A 14,410-nucleotide genomic window follows, 5' to 3' on the forward strand; every position below is an offset into this window, starting at 1 on the left:
GCAGCGTTTTGAACATCTTAACAGAACTAAAAAAGACCCTGGCTGGAGCTGGGACTTGACTTTCGATAGATCCGAGCTGCGGAGTATTTCCATCCACGAGCTGTTCATCTAATTGGATAGTTATTGTTAAGACTCCTTTTCATGTCAAGATAAGATTCACTCCGTAGTTACACGTTGCCGGATTTGTCTTTTACCCCTTTTTCCTTATGCGTACAGGCCGTAACGCCGGGGAGACATCTTGCATTAGTCGGACTCCTCCCTACAATTTCATTGCCAGGCTAAAGGGCAATTCGTCCTAGCCGATATGCCGCGCCGAGCAGATTACTGAGACTTTCAAGCCCCCCGAACGCTCGGGCGGCCGGAGGGAGAGTGGGACAGCGGAGAGGAGATGCTTGGCGCTGTCCGGCTTAGTTGGGTCTTGGCACTCAACTGCCCCTAACCGCATCCGGAGCGATGGCTTTGGGCTTTTGAGCTTCGGCGGATTGCAGCGAGAAACACCTTAGGGGTGTGGTCGCTCAGCGTCGCTTCGGGGGCAGAGATCTCAGTCCATAAAGGATGGAGGCCCTTCAGTCTCTCGCTAACAAGTGCATGGGCTGCAGCCTCGCACAGATACTAAGCTCCGGCTCCATACTTCTTGCTACCTGGTTCGCCGTCCGCCTCGCTTACAGGTACACGCTTGCCCGGAGAGAACGTCCGGTTGATTTCTCGGTGCCCATTCCACCCGAGCTATCTCCCAGCTGGCAAGGCAAAACATGGAGTGAAGTTGGAGACGCGGACAGGGAAATTCTTGAGGCGCAGTCTTTCGGGGTATGCACACGACCTTTGTCCTCTTTGGGGAGGATGGAATCTCAGTTCTAACGCCGGGTTGCTGCAATAGAAATTCGATCCATCTAAGATCCTCAGCTACTGCCCCGCTGATGGGCGACTCCTTGGCGACGAAAACGGGGTGAAACCAGCCTCACCAGAGAAAATTGACCTTGCGGTTCGACGAGCCGTTGTTGCCCAGCTGAAATGGAAACGGACAACTTTCGCCGAGAGGAGAAGAGTGTTGAGGACATTGCTAACGTGTGTACTGCGTGCATTTTGCCTGCTATGGTCTGGTTGGTGAAATGCTGACGTGCATGCGCTGCTAGATACATTCTCGCACATCAAGATGAGATTGTCACCGCCTGCTGTTTAGATTCTGGGAAAACAAAGGTGGACGCCTGTTTTGGAGAAATCCTTGTCACTGCCGAAAAACTGAAATGGACTATTGATCATGGAGAGGAGTCTCTTCGCACCGACTCCCGGCCTACAAACTTGCTGATGATGTACAAGAAGAATACGGTTCGATATGAACCCCTGGGGGTTATCGCTGGCTGTGTCTCTTGGAATTATCCCTTCCACAACTTCATCTCTCCAGTCATCAGTGCGATTTTCGCCGGGAATTCAATCATCGTGAAGCCTTCGGAACATACAGCGTGGTCATCCATGTTCTTCTACAACATTATTCGCGAGGCGATTGTGAGCTGTGGCCATTCGGAATATCTAGTTCAAACCTTGATGTGTCTACCCCGACATGCCGACGTGTTGACATCTCATCCGAAAGTCAATCATATCATTTTCATTGGGTCCCGTCCCGTGGCACATGAGGTGTGCAAATCAGCAGCCAAGTCTCTTACCCCTGTGACTGTTGAGCTCGGAGGAAAGGATCCAGTGATTGTGCTCGACGATGACTCCACGCTAAAGGACATATCGAGCGTCACATCAATCCTTATGCGAGGTGTTTTTCAGTCGGCGGGCCAAAATTGCGTCGGCGCGGAGCGGATCATTGCTCTTCCTCGTGCCTACAATAAAATACTCGAGACCGTCACGCCTCGAATAAAAGCACTCCGCCTTGGTTCTGTGCTTCTGGAATCTAGGGAGGACAACAGTGACGCCAGTCACAAACCCCACACTCCTGATGTGGGAGCTGTTATTTCTCAAAGATCCTTCGACCTTCTTGAGGCCCTAATTTCGGAGGCTGTTGGCCAAGGAGCTAAACTCATCTGTGGTGGGAAACGATATAACCACCCCAAGTATCCCCACGGCCATTACTTCACCCCGACTCTCCTTGCGAACGTTACGCGAGAGATGAGAATTGCACAAATGGAACTGTTTGCGCCCGTGTTCCTTCTCATGCGGGCCACCGATGTATCAGATGCCGTGAGCATTGCCAATTCCACGGAATATGCCCTTGGAGCGAGTGTTTTTGGACACAACAAACGGGATGTGGAATACTGTATCTCCAATCTCCATGCGGGTATGGTGGCAGTGAATGATTTTGCTGTTTATTATGCCGTTGGACTGCCATTCGGTGGGTTGAAAGGCAGCGGATACGGCCGTTTTGGCGGTGCAGAAGGGCTGAGAAACCTGAGCAATCTCAAAGCCGTATGTGTCGATGGATGGCCCCTGATCCAGACAAAGATACCTCCGACTTTGGATTACCCGATTCAAAAGGGCGAAGGTATTGGAAAGGATGGCCGCGGTGCATGGGAGATGTGTAAAGGGGTCGTGGAAACGGGGTATCATCCCTCGCTCGGTGGTAAAGCCAGGGGCATACAAAAGATTCTCAAAAATATTTGAGGCTTTATTTTGAAATCAACTACAAAGACTTTTTACTTCTCCACTTTTGAAGAGTTTATTTTTGGGACAGAAGCGCCCCTATCTCTAATAGCAGGTATTTAATTGAGATAAAGAACCAAAAGTTGGAAATGTATCATTTTGAGCTAACACCGGGTACAGAGGTCATACTACTTTAGGCACAAAGAATTGGACATCGCTCAAATATATACTTCAGAGGAGAATCACCGGAAACAAGAAGACCGGATTGGGTATCGCGTGGCTAATTCGCTTCTATCATCGACATCATATACCGCACATATGTCCAGAGCGAGTGTTCCTCCTATTTAGAATATGGGATGCGCTTTTGGAATTATTTAAAGCACCCGCTCTGAGTGAGGCGTGTATTTAGACAGTGCGCATAGGTCTCCGGCCCCAGCGGTGCCGACGCCCAACTCCGCCGGTTGAGCGTGTCCGCCGTCTCGAGTACCAGCCGCAGGTTAAGCAGGAGATGATGGCGCTGAATATCGACACGACACCGCCGATGATTGCGGTGAGGATGGATCCGATGCCTTGGACAATGGTCATGAGGCAGTCACCAATGGCGTGAAACTGTAAGGTTAAAGGTTAGCTGCAAATCATGCAGGTCGAATTTTGGGCCCGGGGGAAGCCGTACGATTGATACTATTGCACCCATGGTTGGCTTGTGGGAAGGTGTTTTTTTAGGCTTCTATCTCGGGGTTCTCTTGAACACTAATTTATTGGCGGACGGTTCCTTAATGTATTGATCACTTGGTGCTGTTGGACAGAAAAAAGGTAAAAGAAATTTTCCATCTCGTTCGAACCTGTCACGAATATATAGTCTTTTTCGGGCAGATATCTACTCACTACCTATCGGCTTTACAAGCGCTATTTTCTTGATCGAAATGACGATGTCTGGGAATATTTCCTGATTGCGTAGACCTTCACCTTTGCCATTCACAGGAGCCGTGATCACTCGCTACGACTGGAAACTTGTTCCTGGTCAACGAACGGCAAGCAGCATCAGCCACCAATGACGCCGAAACCCTGCTATAATCCCCATGTTCCATGCGTAAATCTTCATGATGTCAAACTCCGCACCGTTTCCTTGGTGCCAAACGTTTCTTGAATCCCACGTTTGACAGAAAACACTTTTATGACGTCATGGCAGTTTGGCGCCATGATACTTGACCAAAAGAGGTTTAGTATCAGATCTGTCATCTCATGTCGCGTGAGGTCATTACATAATACTATATTCAGCCAATGAGAAAGCAAGTTCTTTATTAGCTGCAAACATGACAAAGTTTCGAAACTCTATTTGTGTCAATGGGCAAACAAAGCAAACAAGCCTAATAGGGCAGGCATAAGTTTTGCACAGAGTCCAACGTGAGACAGCGACGCTCGTCTGCCCCTTTTCGCTTCTTTCAACGACCGTACCGGCAGACGATTCTCTAGCCTTGTTGGCTCGTCGAGGGTCTGGGCACTGGCAAGCAATTATCCACTGTTGCAGTACCAGGTGCCATCCATCCATGCCGAAGCGTTGAGGTCTGAAGTCTATTACAGTGTAACCTGCCGAAACCCGTGGGGACAAAGTTGCTCCAAGCTCCCATTTTCAAGCTGCCTATGTGAATTGACTGGAAGCAGCTATGGGCCGGGTATCAAATGGCAGTATCAAACTCCCAACGTCAGATCTTATGCCTGTTAAGATTCGTGGGAAGAAGAAAAGACCAAGGAAGCAGTTCGAGGGCGTGGAGGTAGACGGGGATCGATCAACCCAAGAAACGGATCCCAGTCGCGAATCATCGGTTTTTTTTGAGAAAAGAGGTCCAAGGAAGAAGCGAAAGGATAAAAATACAACCTCCAAACCCCGGGAATCAAAATCTTCAATAGGGCAACTCTCCCTACTCGAATTGCTTCCTGTTGAACTAATTCAACAGATATTTATAGAATGCCTGGAGCTCAACCTGCCCCGCGCGTCACCCCACCTGGCGGACGTTTTGTCCACAAGCTGGGTGTATAGTGGGTTGATCATGCTGGCGTTCTGGAATGATCCGGCGCGAGAAGACGACGATTCACAAGACACCATAAGAAGAATGTTTCGACCGTTCCGATATATCCCGATGGACAATCTCGAGCGTCAGCTATTCCAGCTGTCAGTTCTTAGCTGCCGATGGTGCACGCAGGAACGCATTGAAGCTTTGATTAGGAGGATGACCAAACTGTCGTTACATCGATGGATTTCCATTTCAAAGCACAGAGTGACATCCCACTTCGATTTCGATGCCATGGCAGAATCGATTGAACGCGGCCATGGCACTGTACACCATCTACGGTACCTTCAAAATGTCCCTCTCCCGTTTACCCCCTCTCTCGAAATCAATAACCTTGAGACTTTGAGTCTACTTCCTCTTCAATTTCCAATATCGGTGCTAGCATTCCCTGATAAGGTCCTGTGTGGGAGTCCATGGACGGAATCAAAGGTCCGATTCTTAGAATTTCTTCGGCAATACGTCATGATCGCGGAGAATAGGTTGGAGTTCTGGCTCAAGTTTGCTTCCCGAGAATCAATACAAGAGGGAATCCATTCCGCTATTTCGGAACATAACCTTCGCGCATTGCGTGATATATTAGCGTTGGATGATTCTTGTTACCAGTCTCATGACAACAGGCTGCACCAAGTTCTTAAACCCTATCTCCTGCCGGAAGAATATTTTATAATAGCTTCGCGCCAGGGGGAGTATGCTACGGCTATCCTGAGGCTTCTTGTTCGCGCAGCGCCATTATCAGTTCCGTCGGATGACCCTGAACTCACCGAATGGGCGATAAAGTCACAGAATAAACAGAACGTATTTGGAAGTTGGCTAATACAGTATATGAGGGACGTTCCGGTCATCGCCAAATCTGAAGATACGGTCTTCAGTGAAGGCTGTCCCCAGCCGACTCTGCCACTTTACGGCTGGGATTACAAGGCTGTGTTTGGCGTTAGGCGGCTAAGTTGGACTGCTGAGTTGCTGGAAACAGTATATAAAAAGTGATTAAGTTGGATATCACTTCCATTACTTTTACGCGAAGAAGATGTTCTGCTTCATATAATTCTTGCTTCACTAATTCTCCAAGGATGGCTTCGGAAAAAAACCATGCTGAAAACAACAGCCCAATTCAATGGGGCATCGAGAGTAGATACTGTCCTCCATCCAGGCAAAGCATATTTATAAATGATATCGCTCAAGGGATCCACCATATAGAAACGAAATGCCCAGTGATCATCGTCATCGTTATCATTGTCGTCATCATCGCTATGAAAGAAAGGAAAAAAGCAAAGCAAAGAGAGAATACCACCAAATCACGATTTGTCAAATTTCTCCACGAGCTTCCATATCGAGTGGTCCGTCTGCGGTATCTCACCGCGATGCTCGGTGAACAACAATCTCAAAAAAGGATCGTTGTGTATATTCTCAGGCTGAGCACACCGAGCCGCCACTCTAAAGATATTCGATCTAACCGGCCAACGTAGCGGGTACAAATATATCTTGACTCGAATATGCAACTCCAGGAGACGTCGAAACGTCTCGAAGTCACGATCGATAACCAGTTGGCGCAATATCCCCTTCGATCGTTCGAACTTACCATCCTCGTCGATGTACGCCTCGTTCGAGAGGAGGGAAAGAAGTTCAAGTTTCTCCTCCGTCCATGGGCTTCTGAGAAGGTGGTCTGGCATCCGGCAGGGATGCGTGGTGCTGCAGCAGGGTAAACGAAAGAGATCGGTCTCGTGGAAGACGGGGCTACGTTCTCTGATCTGCACGGAGCCGAAGTTGAACCAGATTGCGACTTTGAGGTGTTCACCTGTGTCTGGATGCCTGGCGCTGACGATAAGGTCACCTTTCCCGCGTTTGCCGTGGGTGGCATTGCTGTAGCGGTCCATGGTTTCCCAGTAAGGGTCCAGGTTGTCTAGCCGCGCACGGTCTTGTGGAGAGATGATTAGGTCGGAGCATTTCTGGCGAATGATGTGTTCGACGTATTCTCGCTGGCATTTGCGCATGAGGGAGGCGGTGCACCACTGACATCGTAATATCTCCGTCTGCAGCTCGGTTTTTTGGTTCGCATCAAGGGAGAAGTAGTGTGCTGGTAGGAATGGATGGACGAGCACACCGCTGCTAGACGAGGGATTGGCGCTGCTGAACGCGACCCGGATTAGCCAGGTATATATGACCTCGTTGGAGAGTGCAGCTGCGATATGTGCCGACGCTCGAGGGAAGTTGAATTCTAGGCTAAGGAAGAAAATCTTATGGATCAACTCGACTGGAAGCCTTTCTATGGGCGCGCGGGCATCGGTAGGTGAAGACATGCCCGACCATCTCCCGCCGGCTGGATTGGGTGGCGAGTGGAGAGCCATCTGATCTGCAGTAGCTGTGTGCACCTACATACAAAATATGACCTGCTATTAGGGCCGTTGGGCCGGTGGGTTTGCGATCGAGGCTCCGACGGAATGGACACTGGGTCATAAAATATGCGTTGGACACCAGAGAGTTGGGAACTAAGAATTTAAGGTCTGGTCGCATCCACGGAATCCACCAAAGCTTGAGATCCGGGCCCGTTGAAAACAGGCTGCTGGCAGAAAGATGATCAAGGCAGTCGAACGAGGCTGACCAGGCGAGAGAAGGGTGCATTGCCTCGTCCCGTAGGGTTATAAGATTCATCGCTAACCTTATATGCGTGCATGCGTTTGGAGATGAAGCCGCAAGTCTTGTGATGCGCCCATTGCGGGGTCCTAGATTCCACTTTTAGCAGATCAAAAAGTGTAAGTCAAAAAACAGAGATGAAATAAAAACCTTATGGGCACCGTGGGGGAGGAGTTGGAGAAGAACATAAGTAATCAACAGCAAGCCAGAACGGTCGTGTTATGGATTTGAGAGCCGATTCGACGGTGGCAACACGTCGCAGCATATGACAAGGCTCTCGATTCTCAAGCTACCCTTCCGGGATTAGAGGTGCAAGCATCCGAGTCCTTCTTTTCTCTCGTCCACCTTGGTGCAGAAGCGAGCCGGAAAAGTCCAGAAAACCTCCTTTTCCCGCTCCCGTGTCGTATTGTGGAATTTAACTTTGCACTTGAAGTTGCTGCGTTGGCTTCATGCCATGGCCCAAGAGCGGATGGTGGGAGCCACAATAGGAATGTCGAGCAGGAGACTAAAGAGCGATCCCGGCACGGAGGGGTGAACTGCAGCAGGGACCCCCAGTGGAAAGACAGAAAAGTGTAACAAGTCAGAAGAGGACGGAGAGAACGGCAGGCAGAAGAGCGCAGCGTCGTACGCCTTTCTGATCGGCTCTGAAACAGAAAATGAATAATATCTTATTAAAGCAACGATGATACCTGACCCAGGATCCCGGTAGCTTAGTCGTCATGGACATGCAGGTTGTCGGCCTGGCGCGAAATAGGCTTCGCTACCGAGACCGGGACGCTCTAATCAAGCGGGAAGAGGAGACGGGAAAAAAAGAAAAGAAAAGGAAAAGCAAAAGCAAAAGCGCAGAGAACAACCCGAAGACCTGGGAATTCGCGACCCGAGGCCTTGGGATCTGGCACGTCTGCTAGAGGGCGAGCCGTCCGGTTTGCTGCAAGGATGCCAACCACCCAAGGAATACGATGAACCTGACTGTCGGGTCACCGGTTGACTTCCCACGGACCATCGCCGCGGGCCGGTCGTCTCGCAACCCGCCAACACCGTGAAGGACGCCTGTGTAGCCGGTGGAAAGTATGTGACGCGCAGGAGGATGGGCTGCTGCAGGTCGCCGGTTGCGAGTTAGGTTAAGGAGTCACGAAAATATCTCACCGCCAGCCGCCCTTTCACCGTGATTGCGGCATGGGGTACTCCGTACGGACGACGCACATTGGCTCCTCTACTGCCGGTTGCATGGTCGACGCTGCAGGATGGTGGATCTCGGAGTTCTGCAATTCGACGGAATTAATGTCTTGCTTAGTTACGGAGTATGCGTCCTCCGTACTCCGTAGCTGGTGGTCGTCTCCAACCACGATGCCTTGCCTAGCCGGGCCCTTTACCTAAACAGGAGAAGGATGTCGCTGCGTCGGAAAAGCAATTATCGATGTTTCCAACCTGAAGAATACGAAATACAGGATTCAGCCTGCCTGCCAGAGCCCCTTGGAAGGCGGCCACAATCTCGCAGCGGCTGTGGACTGTTATTCCTCAGGCATGTGAAACTCAATTGCCCGAGATCAATGTGAATGGTTTCGTTTTGTTTTAAGTATCCAGTTAACTAGCTAATGACTCAATCGCGCCGCTCTGCTGTTGAGCCTATGGAGCAAGGACACCCGCAATGTCTTCTGCCCGTCCAACCAAGTAACTTCAGCGGCAGACGCAGCAGTCATAAGAACACGCACACATCTACCAATACTTCCAGGCGATCATATATGGCCAAGAACATTCACAGAGCGTCATTGTGGCTTTTACTTTCAAGCCCGTTGAACCGCTCCTGTTGGCTGGTCTCCCACTAGTGTGATGTCAGGCCGGAAGCAATTGGACGCCGAGAGCCTATATTCGGGCAAAGGCGGCCCATTCAAGAGCGGGACTGTTCTGCTTCGCTACGAAGAGAAAGTCTCATGACTCCCCATATACGGAGAACTATGTATGCACGAGTCATGAGCAATTTCTCAAGGTAGCTGTTCCATTTCGAAATCTTAGCAGGATCCACACTCATTCTACGAAGGATGCGCGTCATATTTGCGGGGAGTCTTCAATTCCTTACTGGTGAAGACTACATAGCGGTCATGAATATAGGTCTTTTTGAAGTTTTTGCACGGCGACTTTTCCGGTCGTTAGGACTTCCTTGGATTAACGGGGAAATATTGAGTGCTCGACCGCTTGCTGGCGTGTTAACCACTCCAGAAGTCTGGGCTAAATCTAGAGCGTCATTTTGAGAGGCTTAGGGTTTCTGTTCGTGCACGTTTGGGTACCATACCCGGAGTTCGCTTCCAGTCAGCGGCCACTCGGTGGCCACCCTCCAAATGTAAATGCCTCCAGTTGTCAGTAGGCATACCGGGTTGCAGCTTTGTATGGTGGGTGTGGAACGATCGTCGGAACCGGGGAGAGCACAAACCTCCGCGGAATGCCCATCATTCGCCGCAGATCATCAATTGGCTGTTGTATGCCCGACGAGACGAGGGCCGAACGGCCCGCGATCAGACATGAGTTGACTTGCGTCAATATCGCCAAGTTACCCCATGCCGCAAGCGAACAAGAAGAAGCGGGAGATCAGCATAGTCACCGCCGGATACGACTCTCTCAAGTCTTTCTCATTCTTAGCACGCACGGGCGGAAATGCTATCCCTTTCCGCGATCAACCACGTGGTGACCAGCGGGCCGTGGGTTGTCTTCATAGTAATAATGCCTGTACTCCCTATATCCTGGCGATTCGAGCCCAACAAACTGCGGTGCCGGCAAGCGAAGCGAGATGTGCGTGTTTTTCCCAACAGGGTATGATTGCATGGAGCCAAGGAATTAGCTTAATAGCATGCCACCTTCTAAAATGACTTTTACTGGTGTTGGATATGTGAATGAACCTTGGTTTTGTATGAGACTTCGTATGTGACTTCGAGATCTCCAAGCATAGCTGCTACAATGACTGCCACCGTGTCAGTTTTTGAGTCTCAACTATGATTCCACATGTCGCTAAATAGCACGAAGTCCATTCAAGGATCATAGGACCCTTCAGCAATCGGGCACGCTTTGCCCGTTTAGGAGTATAGAAAAAGAAACAAACTTCTAATTCAAAAAGAATTTATTCTATACAGTTCCAGGGACCTAATCTCTCTGGAGTAAACGACGGGCCGAAGATTCTGCTTATCTCGTATATTGACATTTTTACACAGTCGGAATGAACGCTTGACCCAATAAAGGCGTACCAGTCGTTTAAAGGAAGGAGAGATCACCATATTTCTCCTATAGAAACAGGTCAGCATCTAGGATGGGCGAACTATGCATAATACCAGCGATGACGAACCTTGTAGCCTGGTGGCATCCAGATACCCCTCTTCACCAACTCAGCGGTCTTCTTCTCAATCTCAGGTTGAGCAGTGACAACGTCGTCCTAGAGGCGCAGAAGACGTTCTCAGTAACCACGATTCCAACTGTACCAATCGCAAAACCTGATCAGGTAATACATACCACAGTGAGATCCTCCCATGGTCTAGCAGTCTCAATGTTCTCCAAGGTCTTTTCCAAATACTTCAATTCCTCTTCAACCTTGCCCTTGGTGGCCTCGGCGCTAGTAACGGCCTGGGCCTCAAAGGCCTCGATGGCCTTCAATTGGCGGTTGACATCGTATGTCTGGGGCTTGAAAGCCTTGAACTGCTTCTCGATCTCGTCCACGATGGCCTTGTTCTTCAGGACGGAGCGGTAATGCTCAAAGTCGATAGTCTGGGGCGCCTCGGAGAGGGTCTGCACCTTGCGGCGGGCATCATCGTTGCGTTTCTTGAAGGCCTGGAGCGAAGTGGCCGTGCCGCCCCGGAGACCGAGGGAGCTGGCGACCTTGGTCCAGTCGAGTTTGAGTGCTGCGCTGCGCTGGAAAGAGCGGAAGCGAAAACGTCAGACTTTGCATCCAAACGGTTGGGGAAAATATGCACAGCAAATCGCAAGGTTCGTTCACTTACTGCTACAGCCATTGTGACGGTGGATGGGGAGGGATTGGGGTTCGAATGGTGATTCCGATTGACCAGACGTTGATGAGAGAGATTGTTGTCGCTGCATTACCGATTGGTGAGTCACGTGATCCACTGTTCCGAGTCTTGGCGCGAAACAAACCACAATCGATATGATGGAAATGGGAGAAGAGTTGAGAGACAGGATGCTGATGTGAGGAAGAATTTTTTTATATTGTAAAATTCATTCGGATGCTGTTCAACTAGACGACTTTTTGAATCCGATGATTTACAGGCGCCTCGTAGAGATCCATATATCCCGAAGCCAATTAAAAAAAATGGTAGAAAGAACGAGCAGCATACGAAGATGTCCCGTCAGCTCAACGACGGATCTTCTCATACGCTTAGAGCCATGATAGAGTTGACGATGTCGTTATCGTTCTCTTTGAGAGCCTTGATAGCCTTTGATCTGGATACGTTGGCCTGCGCCATGACCAATTCGATATCCTTGGCCTCAAGACCAGTCTCATCAACCTCACCCTCTTCCTCCTCCTCCTCTTCCTTCTTTTCAGTCTCAGGAGCCTTGCCCTTGCCGAGATCGATGTGCTCGTGGCCAGCGTGTTCTCCGTTTCCGGCAGCCTCTGCGGCAGAGAGTTGTTGGGCAGCGGACGCTTGGGCCTGGGAGTTCAAGTCCTCGATCTTGGCTTCACCGAAGATGCTATCAACACCGTCAGTAATTTGTCTAATCAACTAAACACTATAAATATTAGACGGGTGCGACATACATCCACGTATTGCTGGAGGGGGAGCGGTACACGTCTGGCTGGTTGATGACAAAGAGGATCTATCGAAAGCCAGTTAGCAATTGCCAAAACACCAGTCGCAATTTATCGGTTAGCCCTTACGTTCTTGGGGCGGCGAAGGGTAACACGAGTGATTCCGGGAACGTGCTTCAATCCCAACTTGCCAATTGCCTTGCGAGCCTTCTTTTCGTTGCGGGAGTGGACAGTAATGGCGGCACCGCCTGGGATGGTTGGCTCCTCAGCAGCCTCAGCCTCGGATTCAGAGCTCTCGCCAGCATCTTCAACAGTGGTCTTTGGGACTTCCTCGTCAGGAAGCTCTTCTACTCGTGGGTTGGCCATGTTGTTTTATGGGCTCCAAGCTACATCACAAAAGTTAGGTCACCACACAAAAGTCACGCTCAAAACATGGCATGATTTCAAATTCACACACAACAATCAATTGAATGATGAGAGCTAACTTACTGGAACTGTAAAAAAGGAGTGAGAACGGAGAAGTATGAAGGTAGTTGTCGTGATGCTATGAGGTTATCTGAGGATGTGTGAAAGTCTGCTTTGGCTGGAGGGCTTTTGGGGTCTTGCCGAATCTCGTTTAGCGAGGTTTTACCCCAAAAGTGCTATATCCACGCCCTGGCGGAACCACCATACCCATGTACTGTATGACTACATCACATATCTGGGTCTGGAGAGATATAGAAAATAGCAAGAAGTTGTGGACATGTCATTATTTTTTTTTTTTTTTTTTTTTTCGTGAATTCTACAGCATTTAATGCAAATTGTAATCACATTGCTACAAACCATACCCACAGGCGCCAGAAAGCACACCAGTACTGGTATTCCTAGACAGGCAGAAGTAGGAAGTTGTCAAGGAACATAGCCATTTATTCCGATTCATTAAGAAAAGATTTTGCAAAAGTCGCAGTTCTCAATATCGGAATGACATTGATTCCAGCTGTATTTGTTTGAATGGAAATCGAGCGACCTCCAACCATTAGGAGAAGCCCTTTCTCCATTCCCTCAGCCTTAGCATCGCCCTCATCACATTCACGAAGCTGCGCGGACCTTAGCTTGTGCCTTCTGCACCTCGTAGCGAGCCTATAACATGTCATTTATTAGCCAACCGCACTCTCATTCGCGATCTCCATTTATTCGAGAAAATGCGTCATAGCTCTTCCCGCGTGTAAGGGTATATGGGTTATACGGACCTGCTTCTTCAGTCTCATAACCTTGAAGCGCTCGAAGTCGGTGAGGTTGCGTCTCCGTTCTTGCTGTTCTCTCTTCTTCGCATAGTTGCTCTGTGCCCACTTGGCGTCGATCTCAGCCTTCTCCCACAACTTCTTGATGGGTCCTGTGCCAGCAGCGCGCGGGAGTTTGGGAATGGTGAAAGGGGTCAGGGAGACGTGAGCGAGGGCAATTGCGTGACGAGGAACGACATTGTTCTCTTTGCCTGAAGGACCATCGACCAGGACCTAAAAAATTCGCAAACATGATCAGAACTCGCCCTTCCCAACCCGGACGTTTCTCATTTCTAGTCAAAGACATACGCGCTTGTGGTCGATAATCTCAGCAATAACAGCCAATTTTCCCGCATAAGGACCGCTCCGGATGAGCACAACGCGGCCCACCTCAACGAGCTTCCATGACGAGGCCTTGATATCGATCTGAGCCATGGCGAAGGCTTCCTGGGAGGACAAAAATCGTCAGTCGTGGGGAAATTGAAAGGGCGCACAAGGCACGGGGTCGCTCACAATCCACCGGTCTAGTTTGGCGTTGGAAAGGGTGGATAGATGTCGGATTGTCGTTGTCGATATAATGTATCGCGAATTTCGGGAGTGGCAGCGTCGCCCACAAAACCCTCCTCGCTTAACCCTAGGGCTTCCGTTCTGGGTTTAGCGCATTGTTCCCAACTCCGCGCCAGTATTTCTTGCTGTAAAATCTTTTTTCTTCATCATCTTTTCATCTCGACTTTTCACCGTGTCAAGGGAAAAAAATTTAATAATAATCCCCTGCAACCCACGGTCTATCATGTTGCTTACTTGCTAACCGGTGAGTGTGTTTTTCTAATGCTCCTTCACTGCCTCCTTCCTCCAATGATGCGGTAATTTGCGGTTGAACCATCCGCTGTGAAGCTCTCGCCTGGGTTTCTCATACAGCGGTTAGATAATGATAGCCATTTCTTACATATTCTGAATACGGCCTTGCCTTGATATCTGCTCTTCTCGGATCCTTTTTTGTTCGAGTCTAATGACTGACTTGAACTTCAGTATTTAGGCTATTTGATCCAAACCATCCAATTTTCGCAGATTCGTTCTGTACTACCCCCAGAGGCAACTTGCATGCTCGACATCGTTGTTCTGTACCT

At 49.6% G+C, this 14,410-nt stretch overlaps 7 protein-coding genes across 7 annotated transcripts; 2 read left to right on the forward strand and 5 right to left on the reverse strand.

The window, feature by feature from the left end:
* The first annotated feature begins 457 nt into the window (after window positions 1–457).
* MSC7 (Meiotic Sister-Chromatid recombination aldehyde dehydrogenase) lies at window positions 458–2,649 on the forward strand. Its single transcript, XM_003072036.2, has 3 exons — window positions 458–807; window positions 878–1,065; window positions 1,134–2,649. The coding sequence occupies exons 1-3, from the start codon at window positions 556–558 to the stop codon at window positions 2,602–2,604; spliced, it is 1,911 nt and encodes a 636-aa protein (XP_003072082.1). The 5' UTR covers window positions 458–555; the 3' UTR covers window positions 2,605–2,649.
* A 63-nt stretch (window positions 2,650–2,712) lies between these two features.
* Window positions 2,713–3,463, reverse strand: D8B26_007206 (uncharacterized protein). Its single transcript, XM_003072037.2, has 2 exons — window positions 3,257–3,463; window positions 2,713–3,192 (listed from the first exon to the last, which is right to left on the reverse strand). The coding sequence occupies exons 1-2, from the start codon at window positions 3,275–3,277 to the stop codon at window positions 2,989–2,991; spliced, it is 225 nt and encodes a 74-aa protein (XP_003072083.1). The 5' UTR covers window positions 3,278–3,463; the 3' UTR covers window positions 2,713–2,988.
* Window positions 3,464–4,143: 680 nt separating this feature from the next.
* D8B26_007207 (uncharacterized protein) lies at window positions 4,144–5,636 on the forward strand (the record flags this gene model as incomplete). The annotated part of the gene is made up of 1 exon (XM_003072038.2): window positions 4,144–5,636. The coding sequence occupies exon 1, from the start codon at window positions 4,248–4,250 to the stop codon at window positions 5,634–5,636; it is 1,389 nt and encodes a 462-aa protein (XP_003072084.1). The 5' UTR covers window positions 4,144–4,247.
* Window positions 5,637–5,680: 44 nt separating this feature from the next.
* On the reverse strand, window positions 5,681–6,946 carry D8B26_007208 (uncharacterized protein; the record flags this gene model as incomplete). Its single annotated transcript, XM_003072039.2, has 1 exon — window positions 5,681–6,946. The coding sequence occupies one exon, from the start codon at window positions 6,944–6,946 to the stop codon at window positions 5,945–5,947; it is 1,002 nt and encodes a 333-aa protein (XP_003072085.1). The 3' UTR covers window positions 5,681–5,944.
* Window positions 6,947–10,151: 3,205 nt separating this feature from the next.
* On the reverse strand, window positions 10,152–11,324 carry ATP7 (ATP synthase d subunit). Its single transcript, XM_003072040.2, has 4 exons — window positions 11,261–11,324; window positions 10,776–11,171; window positions 10,612–10,698; window positions 10,152–10,550 (listed from the first exon to the last, which is right to left on the reverse strand). The coding sequence occupies exons 1-4, from the start codon at window positions 11,270–11,272 to the stop codon at window positions 10,521–10,523; spliced, it is 525 nt and encodes a 174-aa protein (XP_003072086.1). The 5' UTR covers window positions 11,273–11,324; the 3' UTR covers window positions 10,152–10,520.
* Window positions 11,325–11,456: 132 nt separating this feature from the next.
* Window positions 11,457–12,610, reverse strand: EGD2 (GAL4 enhancer protein). Its single transcript, XM_003072041.2, has 4 exons — window positions 12,514–12,610; window positions 12,154–12,410; window positions 12,034–12,092; window positions 11,457–11,966 (listed from the first exon to the last, which is right to left on the reverse strand). Exons 2-4 carry the CDS (start codon window positions 12,388–12,390, stop codon window positions 11,645–11,647), a joined length of 618 nt encoding a protein of 205 aa, XP_003072087.1. The 5' UTR covers window positions 12,391–12,410; window positions 12,514–12,610; the 3' UTR covers window positions 11,457–11,644.
* A 133-nt stretch (window positions 12,611–12,743) lies between these two features.
* On the reverse strand, window positions 12,744–14,166 carry D8B26_007211 (60S ribosomal protein eL14; the record flags this gene model as incomplete). Its single annotated transcript, XM_003072042.2, has 5 exons — window positions 12,744–13,143; window positions 13,254–13,517; window positions 13,593–13,730; window positions 13,797–13,917; window positions 14,093–14,166. 5 exons carry the CDS (start codon window positions 14,164–14,166, stop codon window positions 13,093–13,095), a joined length of 648 nt encoding a protein of 215 aa, XP_003072088.2. The 3' UTR covers window positions 12,744–13,092.
* Between the last annotated feature and the right edge of the window lie 244 nt (window positions 14,167–14,410).

The sequence above is a fragment of the Coccidioides posadasii genome, chromosome 4, assembly GCF_018416015.2.
Source record: "Coccidioides posadasii str. Silveira chromosome 4, complete sequence".
NCBI classification, from domain to species: domain Eukaryota; kingdom Fungi; phylum Ascomycota; class Eurotiomycetes; order Onygenales; family Onygenaceae; genus Coccidioides; species Coccidioides posadasii.

Excerpts from the sequence above, each read along its gene's own strand:
- MSC7 (XM_003072036.2), top strand. The coding sequence starts at position 556 with ATGGAGGCCCTTCAGTCTCTCGCTAACAAGTGCATGGGCTGCAGCCTC. Across the intron at positions 808-877 it reads TTGAGGCGCAGTCTTTCGGG|AAATTCGATCCATCTAAGAT; the intron begins GTATGCACACGA and ends TTGCTGCAATAG. Across the intron at positions 1,066-1,133 it reads GTGTTGAGGACATTGCTAAC|ATACATTCTCGCACATCAAG; the intron begins GTGTGTACTGCG and ends ATGCGCTGCTAG.
- D8B26_007206 (XM_003072037.2), bottom strand. The coding sequence starts at position 3,277 with ATGGGTGCAATAGTATCAATC. Across the intron at positions 3,193-3,256 it reads TGGGTGCAATAGTATCAATC|TTTCACGCCATTGGTGACTG; the intron begins GTACGGCTTCCC and ends TTAACCTTACAG.
- ATP7 (XM_003072040.2), bottom strand. Across the intron at positions 10,699-10,775 it reads CATGGGAGGATCTCACTGTG|GACGACGTTGTCACTGCTCA; the intron begins GTATGTATTACC and ends CTGCGCCTCTAG. Across the intron at positions 10,551-10,611 it reads GGATGCCACCAGGCTACAAG|GAGAAATATGGTGATCTCTC; the intron begins GTTCGTCATCGC and ends CTGTTTCTATAG.
- EGD2 (XM_003072041.2), bottom strand. The coding sequence starts at position 12,390 with ATGGCCAACCCACGAGTAGAAGAGCTTCCTGACGAGGAAGTCCCAAAG. Across the intron at positions 12,093-12,153 it reads CCCTTCGCCGCCCCAAGAAC|ATCCTCTTTGTCATCAACCA; the intron begins GTAAGGGCTAAC and ends GGCTTTCGATAG. Across the intron at positions 11,967-12,033 it reads CCCTCCAGCAATACGTGGAT|CATCTTCGGTGAAGCCAAGA; the intron begins GTATGTCGCACC and ends CGGTGTTGATAG.